Source organism: Tachyglossus aculeatus, chromosome 22 (assembly GCF_015852505.1).
Source record: "Tachyglossus aculeatus isolate mTacAcu1 chromosome 22, mTacAcu1.pri, whole genome shotgun sequence".
Lineage (NCBI taxonomy): Eukaryota > Metazoa > Chordata > Mammalia > Monotremata > Tachyglossidae > Tachyglossus > Tachyglossus aculeatus.
Genome location: NC_052087.1, coordinates 54,873,641 through 54,898,672, shown reverse-complemented (window position 1 = coordinate 54,898,672; position 25,032 = coordinate 54,873,641). Strand labels below are relative to the sequence as shown.

Below are 25,032 nucleotides of genomic sequence, written 5' to 3'. Positions count from 1 at the left end.
GGGTTGCCATGAACCGAGCTCCCAGGATCCTTTGCCTCAGGCCCACCAGTCAATCAATTAATGGTATTTATTGAGTGCTTACTGCGTGCAGAGCACTGAACTAAGCCTGCAGCTTCCTTCTCCTGCCCGAGGAGGGGGACCCCGGCTGGTCGGGGGGTGGGGTGGGAGGCAAGCTGACCTGTGACCTTGGTGGGGGGGTCCCTGTGGCTGCTTCCCTCTCCCGGTTCCCCTTCTCTGGCACCTCTCCGTCACTCAATGGAGCCAATCCACCCATCCACCCGGCAAGCCCTGGGAGAGGGGGCCACAGCCCACTCTGAACCTGGGGGTCTCCATCCCCAGGGAAAGACCTGGAGGGAGGATGTCAGAGTCCATTCTGATCTCTAGGTCTCTGTCCACAGGCAAAGTCCTGGAGGCCTACAAATTCGCCGCCCTGCAGAAGATGGACGATCCTGCCGAGATCTGTGCCGTCGAGGAGGCTCAGGGCCACAGCCTCTCTACACAAAAATACGTACGCCTTCCCCCTTTCCCCCCACCCAACCGGGCCCTCCACCCCCACAGTCCCCCCAGGAAAGGCCCTGGCTCTGCTCAGGGGCCCCCTTCTCAGAAGCCTCAAGAAGATAAAGGGAGGAGGAGACGAAACAGAAAACAGGGAGGGGCTCCGCCAGCATTCAGTACAGCAACACAGAGAGGGGCGACTTTTGTGGGTGTCCAGTGTGGGCAGGGCTGTGGGCCCTATGCCCGCCTCATGGCTTAGTGGACAGTGCAAAGGCATGGGAGTCAGAAGGACCTGGGTTCTAATCCCGGCTCTGCCACCTGTCTTCCGTGTGACCTTGGCAAGTCACTTCATTTCTCTGGGCCTCAGTTACCTCATCTGTAAAAAATGGGGATTAAGACTGTGAGCACAATGTGGGACAGGGATTGTGTCCAACCTGATTAACTTGTTGGGTAGGGACCATCTCTCTATGTTGCCAACTTGTACTTCCCAAGCGCTTAGTACAGGGCTCTGCACACAATAAGCGCTCAATAAATATGATCGAATGAATGAATGAATGAGCTTGTATCTACCCCAGTGATTAGAACTGTGTTTGGCACATAGTAAGCACTTAACAAGTATTGCCATTATAATTATTATTATTATTATTTTCTTCAGCCACACACCATTCTGGGAACTTCCTCTTAGCTTATAGGCCACAGCTGTAGATGCATTGAAAGACACGCTCACACGCAAACTTAGTAACCACCAGTTAATCAATGGGAGCTTATTATGTGCAGAGCACTGTACTGAGTGCTTGGGAGAGGATAATAGCTATCCTACATGACTACTGTGAAAAGAGTGCTTTGCTGGACATCTACTAGGTTCAGAGCTCTGTACTGGACATCTAGACTGGAAGCTCCTTGTGGGCAGGGAACATGTCTTCCAACTCTGTTGTAGTGTAAGCTGTACCAAGCCCTTGGTACAGTGCTCTGTACACAGTAAGTGCTCAATAAATATCCTTGATTGATTTATGGCTGGATTCAGAGCTCTGGTCTGGGCAGCTAATGGGCACTGACTGCAGGTCGATATTGTGCCGGGCATTTAATATGTGCATAGCACTGTACTGGGCACCTACTACATGCAGGACACTGAACTGTAAAATTCATTCATTCGTTCAATCATATTTTTTGAGCACCTACTATGTCCAGAGCACTGTACTAAGCACTTGGAAAGTACAATTCAGCAATAAAGAGAGACAATCCCTGCCCACACCAAGCTTCCAGTCTAGAATGGGGGAGAGACATCAAAGCATGCAAACAGGCCTCAATAGCATCAATATAAATAAGTAGAATTATAGATATAAAACTATTGTATTGTCCTCTCCCAAGCACTTAGTACAGATTATGGTACTTGTTCAGTGCTTACTATGTGCCAAGCACTGTTCTTTGCACTAAGGCAGATACAAGTCAATGAGGTTGGGCACAGTCCCTGTCCCACACGGGGCTCACATTCTTAATCCCCGTTTTCCAGATGAGATCACTGAGGCCCAGAGAAGTGAATTGACATGCCCAAGGTCATATAGCAGATTAGATTAGAACCCAGGTCCTTCTGACTCCCAGGTTTGTGCTCTATCCACTAAGCCATGTGGCTTCTCTTCTTCTGTGCTCTGCACAGAGTAAGTCCCCTCCCCACAGCACCTGTATATATGTTTGCACAGATTCATTGCTCTATTTATTTTACTTGCACATATTTACTATTCTATTTATTTTATTAATGATGTGCATATAGCTAGAATTCTATTTATTCTGATGGTACTGACACCTGTCTACTTGTTTTGTTTTGCTGTTTGTCTCCCCCTTCTAGACTGTGAGCCCGTTGTTGGGTAGGGACTGTCTCTATATGTTGCCAACTTGTACTTCCCAAGTGCTCTGCACACAGTAAGCGCTCAATAAATATGACTGAATAAATGAATAAATTCTCAGTAAATACCACTGATTGACAGCCACTTTGCTCAGAGCCCTCTTTCCACATCTCTCTTCGACCGCTAAGGGTGGAACTACTGACTTTTTCCCCTCCCTGCCCTCTGCCCTCTCCTACCCCCCACCTCCTCCTCCGTCTCCCCCAGGCCAGGGTCTGCCACCAGCTGCTGACCCTGGTGAGCCTGACCTGCAATGTGTCCAAGGCCGAGTTTGCCACACGGTGCCAGCTGGACATGCAAGAATGCGTGGAGCCCGGGCAACGGGACTGCAGCTGCCCCACGCTCTCTGAGTATTCCCGGCAATGCTCCATGGCCAGCCAGCCCGTCAATGACTGGAGGACCGAAGATTTCTGTGGTGAGTGCCACCCCGCCTGCCCATCCGCCACAGGAATGGCCACGGGGAGGAGGGGGCCAGGGGAGGAACACGAGGAGGAGGAAGAGGAGGAGAGGGAGGAGGAGGACCAGAAGGAAGAAGAGGAGGGCAAGGAGGAAGATAAGGACAAGGGGGACAACAAGGAGGAGGAGGAGGAGGAGGAGGAGGAGGAGAACAAGGAGAAGGAGGAGGAGGAAGAGCAGGAGGATGGGAGGAGGAGGAGGAGGAGACGAAAGGGAACAAGGAGGTTGAGGATGAAGATGAGGAAAAGGAGGACAACAAGGAGGAGGAGGACGATGATGAGGAGGAGAACAAGGAGAAGGAGGAGGAGGAAGAAGAGCAGGAGGATGGGAGGAGGAGGAGGAGGAGGAGGAGACGAAAGAGAACAAGGAGGTTGAGGACGAGGATGAGGACAAGGAGGATGGGAGGAGGAGGAGGAGGAAGAGAACAAGGAGGTGGAGGAGGTGAAAAGGATGAGGAGGAGAAGGAGGAGGAGGACAAGGAGAAGGAGAAGGGAGGGGAGGAGATGTAAGAAGAGAAGGATGAGTATGAGGAGGAGGGGAGGGAGATGGGAAGGAGGAGAAGGGGAAGAAGGAGGAGGAGGACGAGGATGACAATGCCATTTGCCAAGGGCCATCCAGTTCCCAACAGTGTGCTAAGCACCAGCGTGGATAACCTGATCTGACCCCAGGCCCTGCCCCCTCGATGTGGCTCACAACCTAAGAGGAAAGGAGAGCAGGGCTCTGATCCCCATTTCACAAATGAGGAAACCAAAGCCCAGAGAGGTGAAATGACTTGCCCAAGGACACACAGCAGGCCTGGCTTGATCTCTGCCCTCCAGGAGCTTCCAGTCTACTGTGTGCAGAGCACTGGACTGAGCATCTGGGAGAGGAGAATAAAGTTAGTAGATACGATCCCTATCCCCTAGTAGTTCAGGAGGCCAGACCTTGTGTTCACGGAGGCAGAGGCGGAGCCGCAGGGCATGCCAGGAGCTCCCCGCCAAGCCCACAGACCCCCATCCCCACCAGCACAAATCCCAGGCTTCTGAGAAACAGAGAAGCAGTGTAGTCTAGTGGATAGAGCCCGGTTCTGGGAGTCAGAAGGAGCTGGGTTCTAATCCCACCTCCACCACTTGTCTGCTGTGTGACCTTGGGCAAGTAATAATAATAATAGTGATGGTATATGTTAAGCACTTACTATGTGCCAAGCACTGTTCTAAGTGCTGGGATAGATACAAGGTAATCAGGTTGTCCCACGTGGGGCTCGAAGTCTTAATCCACATTTTACAGATGAGGTAACTGAGGCACAGAGAAGTTAAGTGACTTGCCCAAAGTCACACAGCTGATACGTGGAGGAGCCAGGACTAGAACCCAGGACCTCTGACTCCCAAGTCCGGGCTCTTTCCACTAAGCCATGCACTTCACACTCCTGCACCTCAGTTCCCTCAACTGCAAAATGGGGTTTAAGACCGTGAACCACCTGTGAGACAGGGACTCTGACCAACTCGATTTGCTTGTAACCACCCCAGCACTTAGTACAGTGCCTGGCATATGGTAAGTGCTTAAATCATACCATTATTATTATATCATTATTCTGATGGACCCTCCGAAGGGTTTAGTACAGTGCCAGGCACTCAGTAGGCACACAATAAGGACCATTCCTTCCACCAGACCATTCCTTCCATCTAACCTGCAGGACCCCCTCCCATGGACTCCCAGGACCTGGGAACACCAACTGCTTTCAAACATTTCTCGGAAACTTCCAAATCCATTACCAACCTCAGCCACATGAAAAGCAGGGGAGGTCAGAGGGGAAGGATTAGCCTTTCTAATGACACACCCTAGTTTATTAGCGTTTCTAATCAAACTCCTAAGTTTAACAGTGTTTCTAATCAAACACCCTCGTTTATTAGCATTTCTAATCAAACACCCATGTGTAATAGCATTTCTAATCAAACCCTGATGTCAAACATCCGGGTGATAACATTCCCACTAACAAAAGCCGCCTTCTCTGATATTAAACAAGTATCCCCATGTCCTGCTCTCCCTCACCCCCAATCATGAATATCCTTCTCAAATTCTTTCTTTCCCTTGATAAATTCCAAAGGTCAGGTAGCGCTAATAGCCATAATTGTAAACATGGCATTTGTTAAGTGCTTACTATATGTCAAACAGTGTTCTAAGCACTGGGTAGAATCAAGTTAAGTAGGTTGGACACAATCTCTGTCTTACAAGGGGATCTATTATCATTATTATTATTATATTTCTAAGCACTTACTATGTTTCAAGCATTGTTCTAAGAGCTGGGGTAAATACAAGTTAATAAGACTGTGAGCCCGCTGTTGGGTAGGGACCATCTCTATATGTTGCCAACTTGTACTTCCCAAGCGCTTAGTACAGTGCTCTGCACACAGTAAGCACTCAATAAATACGATTGAATGAATGAATGAAGAGCAGGCATAGTACCTGTCCTACATGGGGCTCACAGTATAACTATTCTTGTCATAATCATTATTATTATCGTTGTTATATTTGTTAAGTACTTACGATGTGTCAAGCACTGTTCTAAGCACTGGGGTAGATACAAGTTAATCAGATTGGACACAGTCCCTATCCCACATGGGGCTCACTGTCCAAAAAAGAAGGGAGAACAGGTATTGAATCCCTATTCTAGAGAAGAGGAAACTGAGGCACAGGGAATTTAAATGACTTGCCCAAGTTTTCACAGCAGGTAAGTGGCAGAGCCAAGATTTGAAACCAGGCCCAGGATCTTTTCATTAGGCCACGCTGCTCCTTAAATGGAAATGTTACTTTAAATGTTGCTTTATGAATCACCAAGTCTAAAATTGGCCTGGATTGGGAAAACAAGTTGTCCCCTTTTGCTCCTTTCCCTTTCCTGCCTCCCGCCGGGGAAGATCCATCCTTTATGGTTTAGACATTCATCTGCCCAGAGGCAGAGGACTGGATGGGATGACCTCTATGAGTTTGGTCAGCTGGTCAGGCAACGATTCTAGGATTCGAGAAGCAGCATGGCCTAGTAGTCCCCACCCAGGCCTGGGAATCAGAGGTCCTGGGTTCTCTGCCACTTGTCTGCTGTGTGACCTTGGACAAGACACTTCACTTCTCTGGGCCTCAGTTTCCTCCTCTGTAAAATGGAAACTCAACCCCTGTTCTCCCTCCTACCTGAGCTTAGACCAGTGTACATGTGACACATAATAATAATAATAATGGTATTTGTTAAGCACTTACTATGTGCAAAGCACTGTTCTAAGCGCTGGGGAGGTTACAAGGTGATCAGGTTGTCCCACGGGGGGCTCACAGTTTTAATCCCCATTTTACAGATGAGGTAACTGAGGCCTAGAGAAGATAAGTGACTTGCCCAAAGTCACACAGCTGACAATTGGCGGAGCCGGGATTTGGACCCCTGACTTCTGACTCCAAAGCCCGTGCTCTTTCCACTGAGCCACGCTGCTTCCCAGTAAACACTAACAAATAGTAAACAACAAAAAACGTAATTATTATTTGTGTAGATATTTATATCTACATCCAACTATCTCTTAGGGACTTGGGAAACTGTCTGGGGTAATATTAACAATAATAATTTTGACAAGTGTGGCATTTGTTAAGCACATACTCTGTGCCAAACACAGCTAAGCACCGGGTTAGACAAGAGATCATCAGGACAGGCACGTTCAGGACTGGGAGCTCCCGGAGGGCTGAGAAAAAGCATCTTGCTTCTCTCCCCCTCTAGACTGTGAGCTCATTTTGAGCAAGAATGTGCCTATTTGATGTTATATTGTACTCTCCCAAGCATTTAGTACAGTGTGTTGCACGCAGTAAGCACTCAGTAAATATGATTGAAGAATGAACGAGTCTTGTGCCCTCACAGGTGCTCAGCATAGTGTGGGCACCTTGGAGGCACTCAGTATATAGCCTTGACTTAGCGATCCGCTCCCCAGTGGAATGTTCTGAACACAGTGCCATCCTTGTGGCTCAGGAAGGCTCATCAGATGCGAGTCCGGCCGGTCCCCTGTCCCCTCCTCGGGCTTTTGGTCCCCCAAGAAAGTCCCCCCGGGAGATGACCCTAGGAATGGCCCTTCCCAAGAAGAGGCCCCCAGGTAGAGACCTCCCAGGAGAAGCCCCCAGGAGAGCCCCTCCCCAGTAGAGGCACCCTGAGGAGGTGCCCCCCATCTCCCAGGAGAAGTCCCCAAGGAGACGTCCTCCAAGCTCGATGTGGGCAGGGAATGTGACTGTTTATTGTTGTATTGTACTTTCCCAAGCGCTTAGTACAGTGCTTTGCACACAGTAAGCACTCTATAAATGCAACTGAATGTAAGGAAAGGCTCCCTGGGAGAGGTTTCCTGGGAGAGGTCCCCCCGAGAAGAGGCCGCCCCCAGGAAAGGACTCCCAGAAGAGATCCCAGAAGAGGCCCCCTAGAGAGGCCCCCCGGAGAGAGGCCCCCCAGAAGAGGCTCCCAGGGAGAGATCTTCCAAGAGAGGCCCCTTGAGAGACCTCCCAGGAGAAGCCCCCCAGGAGACCCTCCCCTAGGAGGGGTACCCTGAGGAGGTGCCCCCCCAAGAAGAGGACCCCCAGAAGAAGCTCCTCAGGAGACGCTCCTAGGAGAAGCCCCCCAGGAAAGCCCCCCTAAGACAGTGCTCTGCACACGGTAAGCACTCAATAAATACTATTGAATGAGAAGCACCCTGAGTAGGTGACCCCCTCCCCTCTCCCAGGAGAGGCTCCTCAGGAGAGGCCCCTGAGAGACACCCCACAAGAAGAGGCTCCCAAAAGAGGCCCCCAGAAGAGGACCCCTCCCCCAGAAAAGGCCCCCCCAGGAAGAGGCACCGCAAAGAGAACACCCCCGCTCAGGAGAAGGACCCCAGAAGAGGCCCCCTGGGGAGAGGCCCTCAGGAAAGGCTCCCCAGGAGAGGCCCTTGGGGAAAGGTCCCCCCAAGAAGAGTCCTCCCCCCAGAAGAGGTCCCCCAGGAGAGGCCTCCCAGTAGATGCTCCTGAGGAGAAGCCCCCCAGGAGAGGCCCCTCGGGGAAGCCCCCCAGGAGAAGTCCCTGAAAAGAGGCACTCTGGGAGAGGTCCTCCCAGGGAGAGGTTCCCCTGAGAAGATGCCCCCTCAGGAGAGGACCCCTAAAAGAGACCCCAGAAGAAGCCCCCTAGGAGAGGCCCCTCGAGAGACACCCCCCAGAAAAGGCTCCCAGGGAGAGGCCTCCCCAGGAGAGGCCCCCTGGACGTAGCCTCCGAGGAGAGGATCCAGGAAAGGCTCCCCCAGAAGAAGCCCCCCAGGAGAGATTTTCCCAGGAGAGGCCCCCTGGAAGAAGTCTTCCAAGAGAGGCGCCCCCCGAGAAGAGACCCCCGCCCCATCCCAGGAAAGGCCCCTCAGGAAATGCAGCAGTCAGACCGATCACTCAACAGGTCATAGGCTGGGCAGGGGACCACTGGGGTCGGGGGTTGGGGGGGGGTCCCACCTCCCGGCGGTGTCCCCTTCCCCTCATCTCATTCTGGACATCTCCCGCAGCCCTGAGCCCGTGTCCGGCCAACCAGGTCTACCAGGAGTGCGGGTCGCCCTGTGTCAAGACATGCTCCAACCCCCAGTACAGCTGCCGCAGTTTCTGCACATTCGGATGCTTCTGCCCAGAAGGTAAACACCCCCTGCCCACCCGCCGGCCTCCGGCCCGGCCCGTGCCCCCTCCCCCTGCCCCCAGAGCTGACCAGCCCGCTCTCCACCATGTTGCCCAAAGGCAGAATTGGGGGGCACAGATGCTTCTCTCATGCCAACCTTCTAACTGAACCTAAATCTCGTCTATATCGACGCCAACCCCTCGCCCACATTCTGCCTCTGGCCTGGAATGCCCTCCCTCCTCATAGCCGACAGATAGTGACTCTTCCCCACTTCAGAGCCTTATTGAAGGCCCATCTCCTCCAGACTAAACCCCCATTTTCCTCTTTTCCCACTCCCTTCCGCATCGCCCTGACTTGCTCCCTTTCTTCATCCCCCACTCCCAGCCACACGCCACTTATGTCCATATCTGTCATTTATTTCTTTCTATTAATGTCTGTCTCCTCCTTTAGCTTGTAAGCTCATTGTGGGCAGGGAATGCGTCTGTCTATTGTTATATTGTCCTCTCCCAAGTGCCTAGTCGCTCAATAAATACGATAGAATGAATTAATTTACTGTGTACAGAGTGCTGCACTGGGCAACGCTGTATGCAAAGTGCTGCATGTGCAAAATGCTGTCATTCAATCCTTCATTCATTCATTCAGTAGTATTTATTGAGCACCTATTTTGTGCAGAACACTGTACTGGGTTTCTACTCTGTGTAGAGCACTGAGTTGGAGAGGCTGGACCGGTGCCTGTCACCAATCCTGCAGATATGTGTCTCTCCCTTCTAGACTGTGAGCCCACTGTTGAGTAGGGACCGTCTCTATATGTTGCCAACTTGTACTTCCCAAGCGCTTAGTACAGTGCTCTGCACACAGTAAGCCCTCAATAAATACGATTGAATGAATGAATGAGGATTGAGACCGTGAGCCCCACGTGGGATGGGGACTGTATCGAACCCAATTTGCTTGTATCCACCCTGCACTTAGTACAGTGCCTGGTACATAATAAGCACGTAACAAATGCCGTAATTATTATTATTATTCATTCATTCATTCAATCATATTTATTAAGCGATTACTGTGTGTAGAGCACTGTACTAAGCGCTTGGGAAGTACAAGTTGGCAACATATAGAGACGGTCCCTACCAACAGTGCGCTCACAGTCTAGAAGACATTATTATTATATTATATTATATATTATATTATATTATATTATATTATATTATATTATATATTATATATATTATATTATATTATTATAGAAGACATTATTGTTGTTACTACTTAGTACAGTGCTTGGCACTGTAGTAAGCGCTTAACAAATATCACAATTAAACAAATACCACGGTTGTTCTGCACGCAGTAAGCGCTCTGTAAATAGCACTGATGGATTGATGGATTGCAGGCACCCTCTTGGACGACATCTCCCAGAACCAGACGTGCGTCCCCGTAGACCACTGCCCCTGCCTGCTCAACGGAGTGACCCACGCCCCCGGAGAGCTGGTGACCGCTGCCTGCAGGACCTGGTGAGTTGGCCCCGGGACCTCCCCCGGAGGGCTGAGACCCCTGCCCCCAAGCCCACCCCCCTCCAAAGGCCCCCAAACGCGGGCACCGCTTTCAAACCTCAGCAGTCGGTGCCAGGGTGGGGCCTATTGGGCACCGAGGATAAACTTGCTGGACCAGGCCCGGGGCAGACTGGATGGGCACCAGATGTATAATAATGATGTAGTGCTTACTATGTGCCAAGCACTGTTTTAAGCACTGGGGTAGATACAAGGTAATCAGGTTGTCCCATGTGGAGCTCGCAGTCTTCATCCCCATTTTACAGATGAGGTAACTGAGGCCCAGGGAAGTTAAGTGACTTGCCCACGGTCACATGGCTGACAAGTGGGAGAGGCGGGACTAGAACCCATGACCTCTGACTCCCAAGCTCATGCTCTTTCCACTAAACCACGCTGCTTCTTTTATCTCCCCGTGAAGCGGGACCGCCCGAAGTGACTGGGGCCCACACAGCCCGGGGAATCCCACTTCCCGGGGCCCAACTGGGAGCCCCGATTGATGGGAAGCAGAAGCAGCGTGGCTCAGCGGAAAGAGCACGGGCTTTGGAGTCGGGGGTCAGGGGTTCGAATCCCGGCTCTGCCAGTTGCCAGCTGTGTGACTTTGGGCAAGTCACTTCACTTCTCTGGGCCTCAGTTCCCTCATCTGTAAAATGGGGATTAAGACTGTGAGCCCCCCCCCCCCCCCCCACCGTGGGACAACCTGATCTCCTTGTAACCTCCCCAGCACTTAGAACACTGCTCTGCACATAGTAAGCGCTTAATAAATGCCATCATCATCATCATCATCATCATCATCATGGGAAGGCCAGCCTCTGGAGAGTGCCCCCCACCCCCACACCCTCCTTCCCAAGACCCCCAGGGCGGAGACCCTGAGGGCCGGGCTCTGACCACTGCGACCCTTACTTAGGTCATGAAGACCCTCCAACGCCCCCACCACACTGATACCTGGTGAGGAGGGGTCCCAGATCTCCCAAGGCTGGGGGTATCCTCAAGGCTGATGCCTCCAACTCTTCTGACCCCAAAACGCTTGAATAACAATAACCACAACCATCATCACAGTGTTTGTTTCGTGCCTACTCTAGCACTGTGCTGAGAAGCAGCGTGGCTCAATGGAAAGAGCACGGGCTTTGGAGTCAAAAGTCGTGGGTTCAAATTCCAGCTCCGCCAACTGTCAGCTGTGTGACCTTGGGAAAGTCACCTAGCTTCTCTGTGCCTCAGTCCTCATCTGTAAATGGGGATAAAGACTGTGAGCCCCACATGGGGCAATCTGATCACCTTGTATATTCCCCAGAACTTGGAACCGTGCTTTGCACATAGTAAGCGCTTAACAAATGCCATCATTATTATTATTATTATTATTTAAGCACTGGGGTAGCTCCGATGACAAGCAGTGTGGCCCAGTGGATAGAGTCTGGGTCTGGGAGTAAAAAGGACCTGGGTTCTAATCCCAACTCTGCCACTTGTCTGCTGTATGACCTTGGGCAAGTCACTTCACTTCTCTGGGCCTCAGTTCCCTCATCTGGAAAATGGGGATTAAGATTGTGAGCCCCACGGAGGACAGAGGCTACATCCAGCCTGACTACCTTGTGTCTACTTCAGTGCTTAGAACAGTGCTTAAAAAATACCATATGTGGAAAAAAAGAGTAATAATAATAATAATGGTATTTGTTAAATGCTTACTATATGCCAAGCAATCAATCAATCAATCAATCAATCGTATTTATTGAGCACTTGGTGTGTGCAGAGCACTGTACTAAGCGCTTGGGAAGTACAAGTTGGCAACACATAGAGACAGTCCCTACCCAACAGTGGGCTCACGGTCTAGAAGCACTGTTCTAAGCCACTGGGGTAATCAGGTTGCCCCACGTGGGGCTCATAGTCTTAGTCCCCATCTTACAGATGAGGTAACTGAGGCACAGAGAAGTGAAGTGACTTGCCCAAAGTCACACAGCTGACTAGTGGCAGAGCTGGGATTCAAACCCACAACCTCTGACTCTAAAGCCCGGGCTCTTTCCATTAAGCCACACTACTTCTCTGAGTCCTGGCAACGGCCACCCCCGCACCCGCACCACATCACTGCCGGGAGACCCCCAACCCCCTGGGGAGGTGGCGGAGGGAGGGGGGTCCTGCAACTCAGGGCCGGTCTCCTGGACAGCCGCTGCTCCGCGGGCCAGTGGAAGTGTACTGACCTCCCCTGCCCCGGACGCTGCTCTCTGGAGGGTGGTTCTTTTGTCACCACGTTCGACTCGCGGCCCTACCGCTTCCATGGAGCCTGCACCTACATCCTCGTCAAGGTGGGTCCCAAGCCCCTGCGGTGGGCGGGTGGGGTCTCCCTCTTGACCCCCACCCTGGGCGATAGGCACTCACTATTCGCCCCCCATTCGCCCCCTCAGAGTCCCAGTCTGCCCCACAACGGCTCACTGATGGCCGTGTACGACAAATCCGGCTACTCGCACTCTGAAACCTCCCTGTCCGCTGTCATCTACCTGTCCTCTCAGGTAACCTCGGGGGCGGGCGGCGAGCTGGTGGGTGCCGGGGTCCATGGGATGGGTGGGAAGTCCCCCCAGCTGGGGCTGGAGGATGGGGGGAGAGACCCGGGACAGTTGTCAAGGGCTCCATATGGATGGAGGGATGAGGGGAGGCCATGGTTGAGGTGGTGGAGATGTTGGTGGAGGTGGAGAAGATGGCGGTTGTGGTGGGGTGGGCTGTGGAAGAGACAGTGGTGTTGTTGACTGAGGTGGAGATGGTGGTGGTTTGACAGTGGTGGAGATAATGGAGACAGCAGTAGTATTGGCATTCATTCATTCAATTCAATTCAATCGTATTTATTGAGCGCTTACTGTGTGCAGAGCACTGTACTAAGCGCTTGGGAAGTACAAGTCGGCAACATGTAGAGACGGTCCCTACCCAACAACAGGCTCACAGTCTAGAAGGGGGAGACGGACAACAAAACATGTGGACAGGTGTCGAGTCATCAGAATAAATAGAAATAAAGCACATCATTAACAAAATAAATAGAATAGTAAATATGTACAAGTAAAATAAATAGAGCGATAAATCTGTACAAACATATATACATGTGCTGTGGGGAGGGGAAGGAGGTAGGGCGGGGGGATGGGGAGGGGGAGAGGAAAGTGGTAGAGATGGTGCTAGTGGTAGTGGTGGTGGAGTTGGTGGTGGGATCGGCTGTGGTAGGGATGGTGGTTTGGGCTGTGGTAGAGTGGCTGGGTGGTGCCGGTGGTGGTGCCGGTGTTGGAGACGGCGGTGGTTTGGGCGGTGGAGGAGACGGTGTTGGAGTCTGTGCTGGTGGTCGAGATGATGGTGTTGGAAGTTGTGGAGACAGGGTCGACGGCAAAGGTGGAGATGACGGCGGGGTTGGCAGTGGTAAAGACCGTGGTGGTGTTCACAGGGGTGTAAACGAAAGTGGAGCTGGAGATGAGGATGAGAATGATTTCTCTCCTCTGCTACCCAGACTGCCATTAGAAGCAGCGTGGCTCAGTGGAAAGAGCATGGGCTTTAGAGTCCGAGGTTATGGGTTCAAATCCCATCTCCACCAATTCTCTGCTGTGTGACTTTGGGCAAGTCACTTCACTTCTCTGGGCCCCAGTTACCTCATCTGTAAAATGGGGATTAAGACTGTGAGCCCCCCTGTGGGACATCCTGATCACCTTGTAACCTCCCCACCACTTAGAACAGTGCTTTGCACATAGTAAGTGCTTAATAAATGCCATCATCATCATCATTATTATTATTATTATTATTGGGCACCAGGTCTTTGAGTGTCCAGGAAGGAAGGGATAGTTCCTATTTCCTGTGCTATCCACTACCCAAAATGCTTTTGGGCACAAGGTTTATAATAATAATAATAATAATAATAATAATAATGGCATTTATTAGCGCTTACTATGTGAAAAGTATTGTTCTAAGTGCTGGGGAGGTTACAGGGTGATGAGGTTGTCCCACAGGGGGCTCACAGTCATCATCCCCATTTTACAGATGAGGCAACTGGGGCCCAGAGAAGTTAAGTGACTTGCCCAAAGTCACACAGCTGGCAAGTGGTGGAGCCGGGATTTGAACCCATGACCTCTGACTCCAAAGCCCAGGCTCTTTCCACTGAGCCATGCTGCTTCAATGAATGCTTCAATGTTGCCAACTTGTACTTCCCAAGCGGTTAGTACAGTGCTCTGCACACAGCAAGCGCTCAATAAATACGATTGAATGAATGAATGAATGAACTGAATGTCTGAGAAGGAAGAGGTGGTTCCTGTTTCCCGGGCTCTCCGCTACCCAGAAGGTCCTTGGTATCTAAAGCAATAGGGAGCAGGGACGGGAAGAGGGTTTCGATGTAATCGGGCCACGGTGGGCCCGGCAAAGAGCGAGGCCCCAGAAAGTTCACTCCAAAAGCCCCCCAAAAAGCCCCCCAGCCCACGGCGTCCGGGCCAACCCCGTGAGCTCGAACCCGGGCCCTCGTCCTGTGGCTCTGGGCCATCTCCTTCCAGGACAAGATCGTAATTTCTCAAGACGAGCTCCTCATGGACGACGACGATCGGAAATGGCTGCCCTACCAAACAGGTGAACACCTCACAGCACCGCCCCCCTACCCCGAGTCGAGGGCCAGAACGCCCCCCTTATGCAGAAGGAAGAATTGAGGCCCAGAGAGGTTGAGTAGCTTGCTCAAGGTCACACAGCACACAGGATGTGGAGTTGGGGACGGGATATGGAAGTAACCACCAACACTCAATTCCAAATCCACCCCGTTGGCTCCATTCTCTCCCTCTACTTTTGTTCCTGGTCGGCCCTCCCAGACTGAGAGCGGGGAGACAATAATAATAATAATAATAATGGCATTTGTTAAGCGCTTACTATGTGCAAAGCACTGTTCTAAGCACTGGGGGGATACAAGGTGATCAGGTTGTCCCACATGGGGCTCACAGTCTTAATTCCCGTTTTATAGTTGAGAGAACTGAGGCTCAGAGAAGTGAAGTGACTTGCCCAAGGTCACACAGCAGACATGTGGCAGAGCCAGGATTCGAACCCACGACCTCTGACTCCAAGGCCCGGGCTCTTTCCCCTGAGCCACTCTGTCTAGTGGAGAGAGCCTGGTCCTGGGAGTCAGAGGACCTGGGTTCCAATCCTGCCTCTGCCACCTTCCTGCTGTGTGACTTTGGACAAGTCACAACACTTCTCTGGGCCTCAGTTTCCTCATCTGTATATATGTTTATATGTTTGTACGTATTTATTACTCTATTTATTTATTTATTTTACTTGTACATATCTATTCTATTTATTTTATTGTGTTAATACGTTTTGTTTTGTTCTCTGTCTCCCCCTTCTAGACTGTGAGCCCGCTGTTGGGTAGGGACCGTCTCTATATGTTGCCAACTTGTACTTCCCAAGCGCTTAGTACAGTGCTCTGCACACAGTAAGCACTCAGTAAATACGACTGATTGATTGATTGATCTGTAAAATTGATTGATTGATCTCCCTCCTACATAGACTGTATGCCCTATTTGCCCCTGATTAGCTTAGCAAATTGCATGGCACACAGTAAGCACTTAACAAAGACCATAATAACAATAATAGTAGATAGAGCATGGTGAACTGGGAGTGGGAGGCCTGAGTTGACTGGGGTGGGCACGGGCTGGGCACCGGGTGGACCCTCGGTCGACTCCAGGACTGACCGCGCCCGTCCCCTCCGACATCTGTTTCTTCTAGGGAACATCACCGTGTTCCGCCAGACATCCACTCACATCCAGATGTCCACCACGTTCGGGCTGGAGCTGGTGGTTCAGCTCCGTCCCGTGTTCCAGGCCTACGTCAACCTCGCGCCGCAGTTCAAAGGAAAAACCAGAGGTCAGGGGTCTGCCCCGCGCCCACTCCTCCCCAACCACCACCCCATCCGAGGGGCCTCAGCCCACGGGCTGGGGAAGAGGCGGAGAGGGAATGCCGGCCCAGGGCTCAGGAAGGGATCCTTTTCCTGATCCAACCCCCGACTCTCCCCCAGTGACCTTCCAACACCCCTGACTTTTCCCGCTCCACACCCAGCTCTCCCCACGTCCCCAAGCCCCTCCATTCCTGCCAGTGTTTCCAACTGCCAGGCTCCTCGTGGGGTGGGCCTGGGGCGGGCATTTCCACGTCCTCCCCCATCCGTCTGCTCCCCTCGGGCCCAGTAGCCCCTGACTGCCCGCCCTCCCTCCGCACGGACCCAGGGCTGTGCGGGAACTACAACGGGGACACCACGGATGACTTCCTGACCAGCATGGACATCACCGAGGGGACGGCCTCCCTCTTTGTCGATTCCTGGCGGCTGGGGAACTGCCCTTCGGCCCTGGAGAGGGAGACGGACCCCTGCTCCATGAGCCAGCTCAACAGTGAGTAGGCCCGGATGGGACCCGCGGGGCCGATCGATACCGAATACGGGCCAGTGTGTGACATGACACAATGACGTCAGGCGGAACGGCTGGCAGGAGTCCCCGGAGTGTGTCCCTGGGCTGTCTCCCATCACCCGCATTCACTCCCAAACGTCCGGCTTTTGATTCCCGGGATCGCGGGTGCCAATTCCCGAGACGAGACACTTGGCCCCCGGGGGGAAGCTGGTAACCACAAGGTCCACGGTCTCCCCCTTCTAGACTGTGAGCCCACTGTTGGGTAGGGACCGTCTCTACATGTTGTCAACTTGTACTTCCCAAGCGCTTAGTACAGTGCTCTGCACACAGTAAGCGCTCAATAAATATGATTGATTGATTGATTGATTCCCTGACTAAATCCTCTTTTCCTCTTCTCCCACTCCCTTCTGCATCACCCTGACTGGCTCCCTATATTCATCCCCGCTCCCAGCCACACAGCACTTATGTCTATATCTCTCACGTATTTATTTCTATTAATGTCTGACTCCTCCTCTAGACCGTCAGCTCGTTGTGGGCAGGGAATGTGTCTGTTTGTTGTTCTTCTGTATTCTCCCAAGTGCTTAGTACAGTGCTCTGCACACCATAAGCGCTTGAAAAATATGATTGAATGAATGAATCAATTAATTAAAATGGACACCCAGCGCTTCTCCTGCGTAAAACTGGACAAGAAGCCAGCCGGGGACCACCTCCCTGACCACAGTGGGCAGGGAATGTGTCTGTTTATTGTTATGTTGCGCCCTCCCAAGCGCTTAGTACAGTGCTGTGCACTCAGTAAGCACTCAATAAATATGATTGAATGAATGAAGCATCTGCGGGCATGACCTTTCTCCCATCCCCAGCCCCCCGGAACACAAGACCCCTCTTTCTTAGGAAGAGTCCGGGGTCTGAGGGTGGTCGAGGCTGCTCAGTGCAACCCCCCACCAACACGGGTCCTTGCTCCCCTGTGCCCAGACACCCCCCCAACCCCAGAGGCCCCCTTAAATAAGGACTGACCAAGCCCACCACCCCCCTCCCTCCCCTTGGACCCAATGGACCCACACCACTCCCTCTCGCCCAGAAATGTGCGCCGAGACCCACTGCTCTGCTCTCCTGAGGAAGGGGTCTGTGTTCGAGAAGTGCCACTCAGTGGTGAACCCAACGCCCTTCTACAAGGTAGGAATCCCACCCTAATCCCTCCCACTGCACAGCTTCCATGATGGGGAGGAGCTCAGGGAGGTTCCGGGGTAGAGGCGGCTTCTAGACTTCCCCTGAGGAGGGATCCATGTAGATAATAGCTATAATTCTATCTGTTCTGATTATTTTGACACTTGTCTACAGGTTTGGTTTTGTTGTCTGTCTCCCCCTACTAGACTGTGAGCCCGTAGTTGGATAGGGACTGTCTCTCTATGTTGCCGACTTGGACTTCCCAAGCACTTAGTACAGTGCTCTGCACACAGTAAGCGCTCAATAAATAAGATTGAATGAATGAATGAATAATAATAATAATAATAATGATGGCATTTTTTAAGCACTTACTATGTGTAGATGGGATCTCACTGCCTGGACTGTCATTCAGCACATAGAACTGTGCTTTGCACATAGTAAGCGCTTAACAAATGCCATTATTATTATTATTATTGTCTTCTAAAACCAGGCCCAACTAGGCTGACAGCAGATGGATGTAGAAATGTAGAACGGGCGAGGATACATATTCACTCACATAATTGCCCCACTTCGGGCATAATTTTTGGAACTCCAAAATGGAGGGGTGGGGCTACTACATGGGTCATATGAAAATTAAATTATGAAAATGGAGAGATCGAAAATTCTCACATAATTGCCCCACCTTGAACATAATTTTCACAACTACAAAATGGGGGGCTGGGTCATATGAGAATTCAGTCTAGCAAAAAGGAGGACCAGGAGAAATAAAAAGGAGTAAATCCAAGGAAGAGGACAAGAGGGGAGAAAGAGGAGGAATTCTTCTCTTGCACTCGCCCAACTGATGCATGCAAAAGACTCCCAGTTAATTTTGGGAGGACTCCTCCCATCGCTTCTCCTCTTCCTACCCCCATGGACACCACTTTCCCTGCTCTAAGAAAAACATGACAGATCCAAGATCATTAGGTCAGACCCAGCCCCATTCCCCATGGGGCTCTCAGTCTAAGTAGGAGTTCCCAAGCGCTTAGTATAGTGCCCTGAACACAGTAAGCACTCAATAAATACGATTGAATGAATGAATAGGAGGGAGAACAGGGATCAAATCCTCACTTTACAGATGAGGAAACTGAGGCCCAGAGAAGTGAAGACAGTGAGCTCGATGCCGGGTAGGGATTGTCTCTATTTGTTGCTGAATTGTACTTTCCGAGTGCTTAGTACAGTGCTCTGCACACAGTAAGCGCTCAATAAATACAATTGAATATATGAATGAAGCCACGAGAGAAGAAGCAGCATGGCCTACCGGGAGTCAGAGGACCTGGGTTCTAATCCCAGCTCCTCCACTTGTCTACTGTGTGACCTTGGGAAAGTCACTTCCCTTCTGTGTTCCTCAGTTTCCCCTCTTCTAAAATGGAGATTCGATATCAGTTCTCCGTCCTACCTAGACTGTGAGCCCTGTGTGGAACAGGGACTGTAACCAACCTGACTGACTTGTATTTATCCAGTGCTTAGAACAGCACTTGCCACATAGCACTTAGCACACGGTAAGTGCTTAACAAATACCATAATAATAATAATTATTATTATAGTAAGTGCTCAGTCAATCAATTAATGGTATCCATTGAGTGGTTACTATGTGCAAAGCATCATCATCATCAATCGTATTTATTGAGCGCTTACTATGTGCAGAGCACTGTACTAAGCGCTTGGGAAGTACAAGCTGGCAACATATAGAGACAGTCCCTACCCAACAGTGGGCTCACAGTCTAAAAGCACTGTATTAAGCGTTTGGGCGGAGAGTACGACAGAATTAGCAGACACGTTCCCTGCCCGTAATGAGTCTAGCAGATACCATTAAAATTTTTAAAAATGAAGTGACTCGGCCAAGGTCCCGGGTGTCGAGCCGGAGGCCGGGGCCGAGACTCCTCCGGGACCCCCGGTCTAACGGGGAGGGGCTTTGCCTGCAGAGATGCATCTACCAAGCCTGTAACTACGAGGAGACGTTCCCACACATTTGTGCAGCTCTGGGCTCCTACGCGAGGGCGTGTGCTGCCATGGGACTCATCCTCACAGGATGGAGGGACAGTGTAGACAACTGTAGTAAGTTTCCCCGGCCTGGGTTCTCCGCTCCCCCCATCCTTCCCTGCCCCAACCCCTGCCTCCCCTGGGGACCCTTCCTGGCAAGAGGACAGTAAGTCCTCCCAGTTTCTCTCTCCCTGCTGCCGGGGCCACCCCCCGACTAAGGACCTGGGTTCCAATCTCAGCTCCGCCATTTGTCTGCTATGAGACCTCGGCCAAATCACTTCATTTCTCAGTGCCTCAGTTCTCTCATCTGGAAAATAATAATAATAATAATGGCATTTATTAAGTGCTTACTATGTGCAAAGCACTGTTCTAAGCGCTGGGGAGGTTACAAGGTGACCAGGTTGTCCCACGTTGGGCTCACTGTCTTCATCCCCATTTTCCAGATGAGGGAACAGAGGCCCAGAGAAGTGAAGTGACTTGCCCGAAGTCACAGAGCTGACAGTTGGCGGAGCCGAGATTTGAACCCATTACCTCTGACTCCAAAGCCCAGGATCTTTTCCACTGAGCCATGCTGCTTCAAATGGGGGTGAAAACTGTGAGCCCCATGTGGGATGTGGATTGTGTCCAACCTGATGAGCAGGTATCTACCCCAGTGCTTAGAACAGTGCCTGGCACATAGTAAGCACTTAACAAATATCATTAATAATAATTGTGGCATGTACTAAGTGCTTACTATATGCCAAGCACTGTGCTAAGTGACCTGGTGGAGCCGAGATCATCAAGGTGGATACGGTTCCTGTCCCACACGGGACTCCCAGTCTACTGGGGAGGGAGAGAAGGGAACGAATACCCATTCTGCAGATGACAGAACGGGGCCCAGAGAACTGAAATGACTTAACCAAGGTCACAGAGCAAGCTCAGAGAAGCAGCACAGCATGGAGGCTAGAACCCGGAGCCTGGGAGTCAGAAGGTTATGGGTTCTAATCCCAGCTCCACCACTTGTCTGCTGTGTGATCTAGGGCAAGTCACTTCACTTCTCTGGGCCTTAGTTCCCTTATCTTAGACTGTGAGCCCACTGTTGGGTAGGGACTGTCTCTATATGTTGCCAATTTGTACTTCCCAAGCGCTTAGTACAGTGCTCTGCACACAGTAAGCGCTCAATAAATACGATCGATTGATTGATTGATTGATCTGGAAAATGGGAATGAAGACTGTGAGCCCCACGTGGGACAGGGACTGTGTCCAACCTGATTAGCTCGTATCCAGCCCAGCACGTAGTACAGTGCCTGGCACACGGTAAGCGCTTAATACTACAATAAATACAACACAGCGGGCAGGTGGCGGAGCCAGGATGAGAACCCAGGTCCAACTGTTTCCCAGGCCCGGGCTCTGTGTGCCAGGCCGTGCTGCTTCCTTTTGCGGGTTGGGGTTCCCGGCCCCATGGGTTCCAGGGATGAGGGTAGCTGAGGGGATGGGATGGGGGGCGAGGGAGGTCACTCCCCCATGCCCCCATGACCCGATTGCCCCCACAGCCGTGCCCTGCTCGGGCAACCAGACGTTCAGCTACCAGAGCGAGGCCTGCGGGCGGACATGCCTGTCCCTCTCGGCGCCCGACCTTGAGTGCCACCCCAGCGACGTCCCGGTGGACGGCTGCAACTGTCCCGAGGGCACCTTCCTGGACCATCGGGCTCGCTGCGTCCGTCGCGCTCACTGCCCCTGCTTCCTGGATGACCGGAAAATCATCCTCGCTGACCAGTCCACCGTCATCAGCGGCATCACCTGGTAAGAGCCCCCACCCCCAGGGACCACCCACCCCCACTCATTCATTCATTCATTTCATTCAATCGTATTTATTGAGCGCTTACTGTGTGCAGAGCACTGGACTAAGCGCTTGGGAAGTACAAGTTAGCAACATATAGAGACGGTCCCTACCCAACAGCGGGCTCACAGTCTAGAAGGAGGAGACAGACAACAAAACATATTAACCCATCATTCACTTTAAAATAGAGTAAAATAGAGTAATAAGTACAAGTTAGCAACATATAGAGACGGTCCCTACCCAACAGCGGGCTCACAGTCTAGAAGGGGGAGACAGACGACAAAACAAAACATATTAACCCATCATTCACTTTAAAATAGAGTAAAATAGAGTAATAAGTACAAGTTAGCAACATATAGAGACGGTCCCTACCCAACAGCGGGCTCACAGTCTAGAAGCGGGAGACAGACAACAAAACAAAACATATTAACAAAATAAAATAAATAGAATAAATATGTACAAATCATCATCATCATCATCAATCGTATTTATTGAGCGCTTACTGTGTGCAGAGCACTGTACAAATAAAATAGAGTAATAAATACATACAAACATATACATTCATTCATTCAATCAATCGTATTTATTGAGCGCTTACTGTCAGTTTACTAAGCGCTTGGGAAGTACAAGTTAGCAACATATAGAGACGGTCCCTACCCAACAGCGGGCTCACAGTCTAGAAGGGGGAGACAGACAACAAAACAAAACATATTAACAAAATAAAATAAATAGAATAAATATGTACAAATCATCATCATCATCATCAATCATATTTATTGAGCGCTTACTGTTTGCAGAGCACTGTACAAATAAAATAGAGTAATAAATACGTACAAACATATACATTCATTCATTCAATCAATCGTATTTATTGAGCGCTTACTGTGTGCAGAGCAGTTTACTAAGCGCTTGGGAAGTACAAGTTAGCAACATATAGAGACGGTCCCTACCCAACAGCCGGCTCACAGTTTAGAAGGGGGAGACAGACAACAAAACAAAACATATTAACAAAATAAAATAAATAGAATAAATATGTACAAATAAAATAGAGTAATAAATACGTACAAACATATATACATTCATTCATTCATTCAATCGTATTTATTGAGCGCTTACTGTGTGAAGAGCACTGGACTAAGCACTTGGGAAGTACAAGTGAGCAGCATATAGAGACGGTCCCTACCCAACAGCAGGCTCACAGTCTAGAAGGGGGAGACAGACAACAAAACAAAACATATTAACAAAATAAAATAAATAGAATAAATCTGTACAAATAAAATAGAGTAATAAATACGTACAAACATATATACATTCATTCATTCATTCAATCGTATTTATTGAGCACTTACTGTGTGAAGAGCACTGGACTAAGCGCTTGGGAAGTACAAGTGAGCAGCATATAGAGACGGTCCCTACCCAACAGCAGGCTCACAGTCTAGAAGGGGGAGACAGACAACAAAACAAAACATATTAACAAAATAAAATAAATAGAATGAATATATACAAATAAAATAGAGTAATACGTACAAGCATATATACATTCATTCATTCATTCAATTGTATTTATTGAGCGCTTACTGTGTGCAGAGCACTGTACTAAGCGCTTGGAAAGTCCAAGTTAGCAACATATAGAGCCGGTCCCTACCCAACAGCGGACTCACAGTCTAGAAGGGGGAGACAGACAACAAAACAAAACATATTAACAAAATAAAATAAATAGAATAAATCTGTACAAATAAAATAGAGTAATAAATGCGTACAAACATATATACATATATACAGGTGATGTGGGGAGGAGAAGGAGGTAAGGTGGGGGGATGGGGAGGGGGAGAAGGGGGAAAGGGGGCTCAGAGAGGGGGGCTGGGATCCTCCCCATCCCATCAGGGTCAATAAAATATGTGTTGCCAACTTGTACTTCCCAAGCGCTTAGTACAGTGCTCTGCACACAGTAAGCGCTCAATAAATACAATTGATGATTGATGAATACAGAGCAGGTGGCAGGCCTGCCGAAGACCCCTCCCAAAGTTACATGATGGGAAGCTGCTGCGGACCACCCCTCTCCCAGAGTCGGGGGGCAGGGGATCTTTGTCCTATCTGACATCAGATCAAGCAAGCGTATTTATTCTGTGCAGAGCACTGCACTGAGCGCTTTGGAGAGAATGAGACCTTTAGTACACATGATCACTGCCCTCAGGGAGCTCCTGGTTTACTATTCATCCATGCAATCGTATTTATTGAGCGCTTACTGTGTGCAGAGCACTGTACTAAGCGCTTGGGAGAGCACATTACAACAATAAACAGACACATTCCCTGCCCACAGCAAGCTTATGATGGTGAGAAGGAGTTTCTGTTTGATTTAGAGGTGGATGGGCAACCACTGGAGGGTCTTGAGGAGTAGGGAGATATACATTTTTTAAGGTAATTGTTAAATGCTTACAACATGCCAGAGACTATACTAAGCGCTGGGGTAGATATAAACTAATCAGGATAGACACAGTCCCTGTCCCTCATGGGGCTCACAGTCTCAATTCCATTTTACAGATGAGGGAACTGAGGCTGGGAGAAGTGATTGTCTCTATTGCATTTTTCCAAGCGCTGAGTATAGTAGTCTGCACACAGTAAGCGCTCAATTAATAGGATTGAATGAATGAATGAAGAGTGAGGTGACTTGTCCAAGGTCACCCAGCAGACAAGTGGGGGAGCTGGGATTAGAACCCAAGTCCTCTGATTTCCAGGCCCAAGTTCTACCAGTAGAATCGGATCTGACCGGGTCCCTGTCCCACCCTGGAATCTCTGTCTAAGGGAGGAAGAGCAGGGACCCATACCCCCATTTTACAGAGGAGCAAAACGAGGCCCAGGGTGGTTTAGTGACGACGCCGGCTGGGACTGGCTAACAAGCTTCTCTGTTTTCCAGCTACTGTGTCAACGGGAAGCTGAGCTGCACAGGAAAACCTCCGGAGCCCTCAGGTACAGCACGGCCTAGTGAACAGAGCTAGGAGAGTGGATGGAGAAGCAGCGTGGCTCAGTGGAAAGAGCCCGGGCTTGGGAGTCAGAGGTCATGGGTTCCAATCCCGGCTATGCTGCTTGTCAGCTGTGACTTTGGGCAAGTCACTTAACTTCTCTGTGCCTCAGTTACCTCATCTGTAAAGCGGGGATTAAGACTGTAAGCCCCATGTGGGACAACCTGATCACCTCCCAGCATTTAGAACAGTGCTTTGCTCATGGTGCTTAACGAATACCGTTATTATTATTATTATTCTAGAACCTGGGAGTCAGAAGGATCTGGGTTCTAATCCCGGTTCGACCACTTGTCCTCTGTGTGACTTTGGGCAAGTCACTTCACTTCTCTGGGCCTCAGTTCCCTCATCTGTAAAATGGGGATTAAGACTGTGAGCCCCACCTGGGATAACTTGATAGCCTTGTATTAGCGCTTAGAACAGTGCTTGGCACATAGTAAAGGCTTAACAAACACCATCATTATTATCACCGGCTTCTTCTTCTTCCTCCTCCCCCTCCCATCCTCCTATCCCATCTCATGCACATCCCACGTCCTCCCCCTGGCCTGGAATTTTCATTCATTTCATTCATTCAATCGTATTTATTGAGCGCTTACTGTGTGCAGAGCACTGTACTAAGCGCTTGGGAA

At 50.4% G+C, this 25,032-nt stretch overlaps 1 protein-coding gene across 1 annotated transcript in view; it reads left to right on the top strand.

Moving 5' to 3' along the window:
* Window positions 1-25,032, top strand: part of MUC6 (mucin 6, oligomeric mucus/gel-forming) — a 64,600-nt gene that overhangs the window by 13,350 nt on the left and 26,218 nt on the right. The window contains exons 7-19 of the mRNA XM_038765381.1: window positions 399-508; window positions 2,601-2,808; window positions 8,354-8,476; window positions 9,845-9,965; window positions 12,154-12,292; window positions 12,392-12,496; window positions 14,498-14,570; window positions 15,714-15,851; window positions 16,208-16,369; window positions 17,463-17,557; window positions 19,510-19,642; window positions 21,100-21,349; window positions 24,301-24,353. Of these exons, the coding sequence (XP_038621309.1) occupies window positions 399-508; window positions 2,601-2,808; window positions 8,354-8,476; window positions 9,845-9,965; window positions 12,154-12,292; window positions 12,392-12,496; window positions 14,498-14,570; window positions 15,714-15,851; window positions 16,208-16,369; window positions 17,463-17,557; window positions 19,510-19,642; window positions 21,100-21,349; window positions 24,301-24,353 (1,710 nt within the window). The remainder of the gene's footprint in view (window positions 1-398; window positions 509-2,600; window positions 2,809-8,353; window positions 8,477-9,844; window positions 9,966-12,153; window positions 12,293-12,391; window positions 12,497-14,497; window positions 14,571-15,713; window positions 15,852-16,207; window positions 16,370-17,462; window positions 17,558-19,509; window positions 19,643-21,099; window positions 21,350-24,300; window positions 24,354-25,032) is intronic.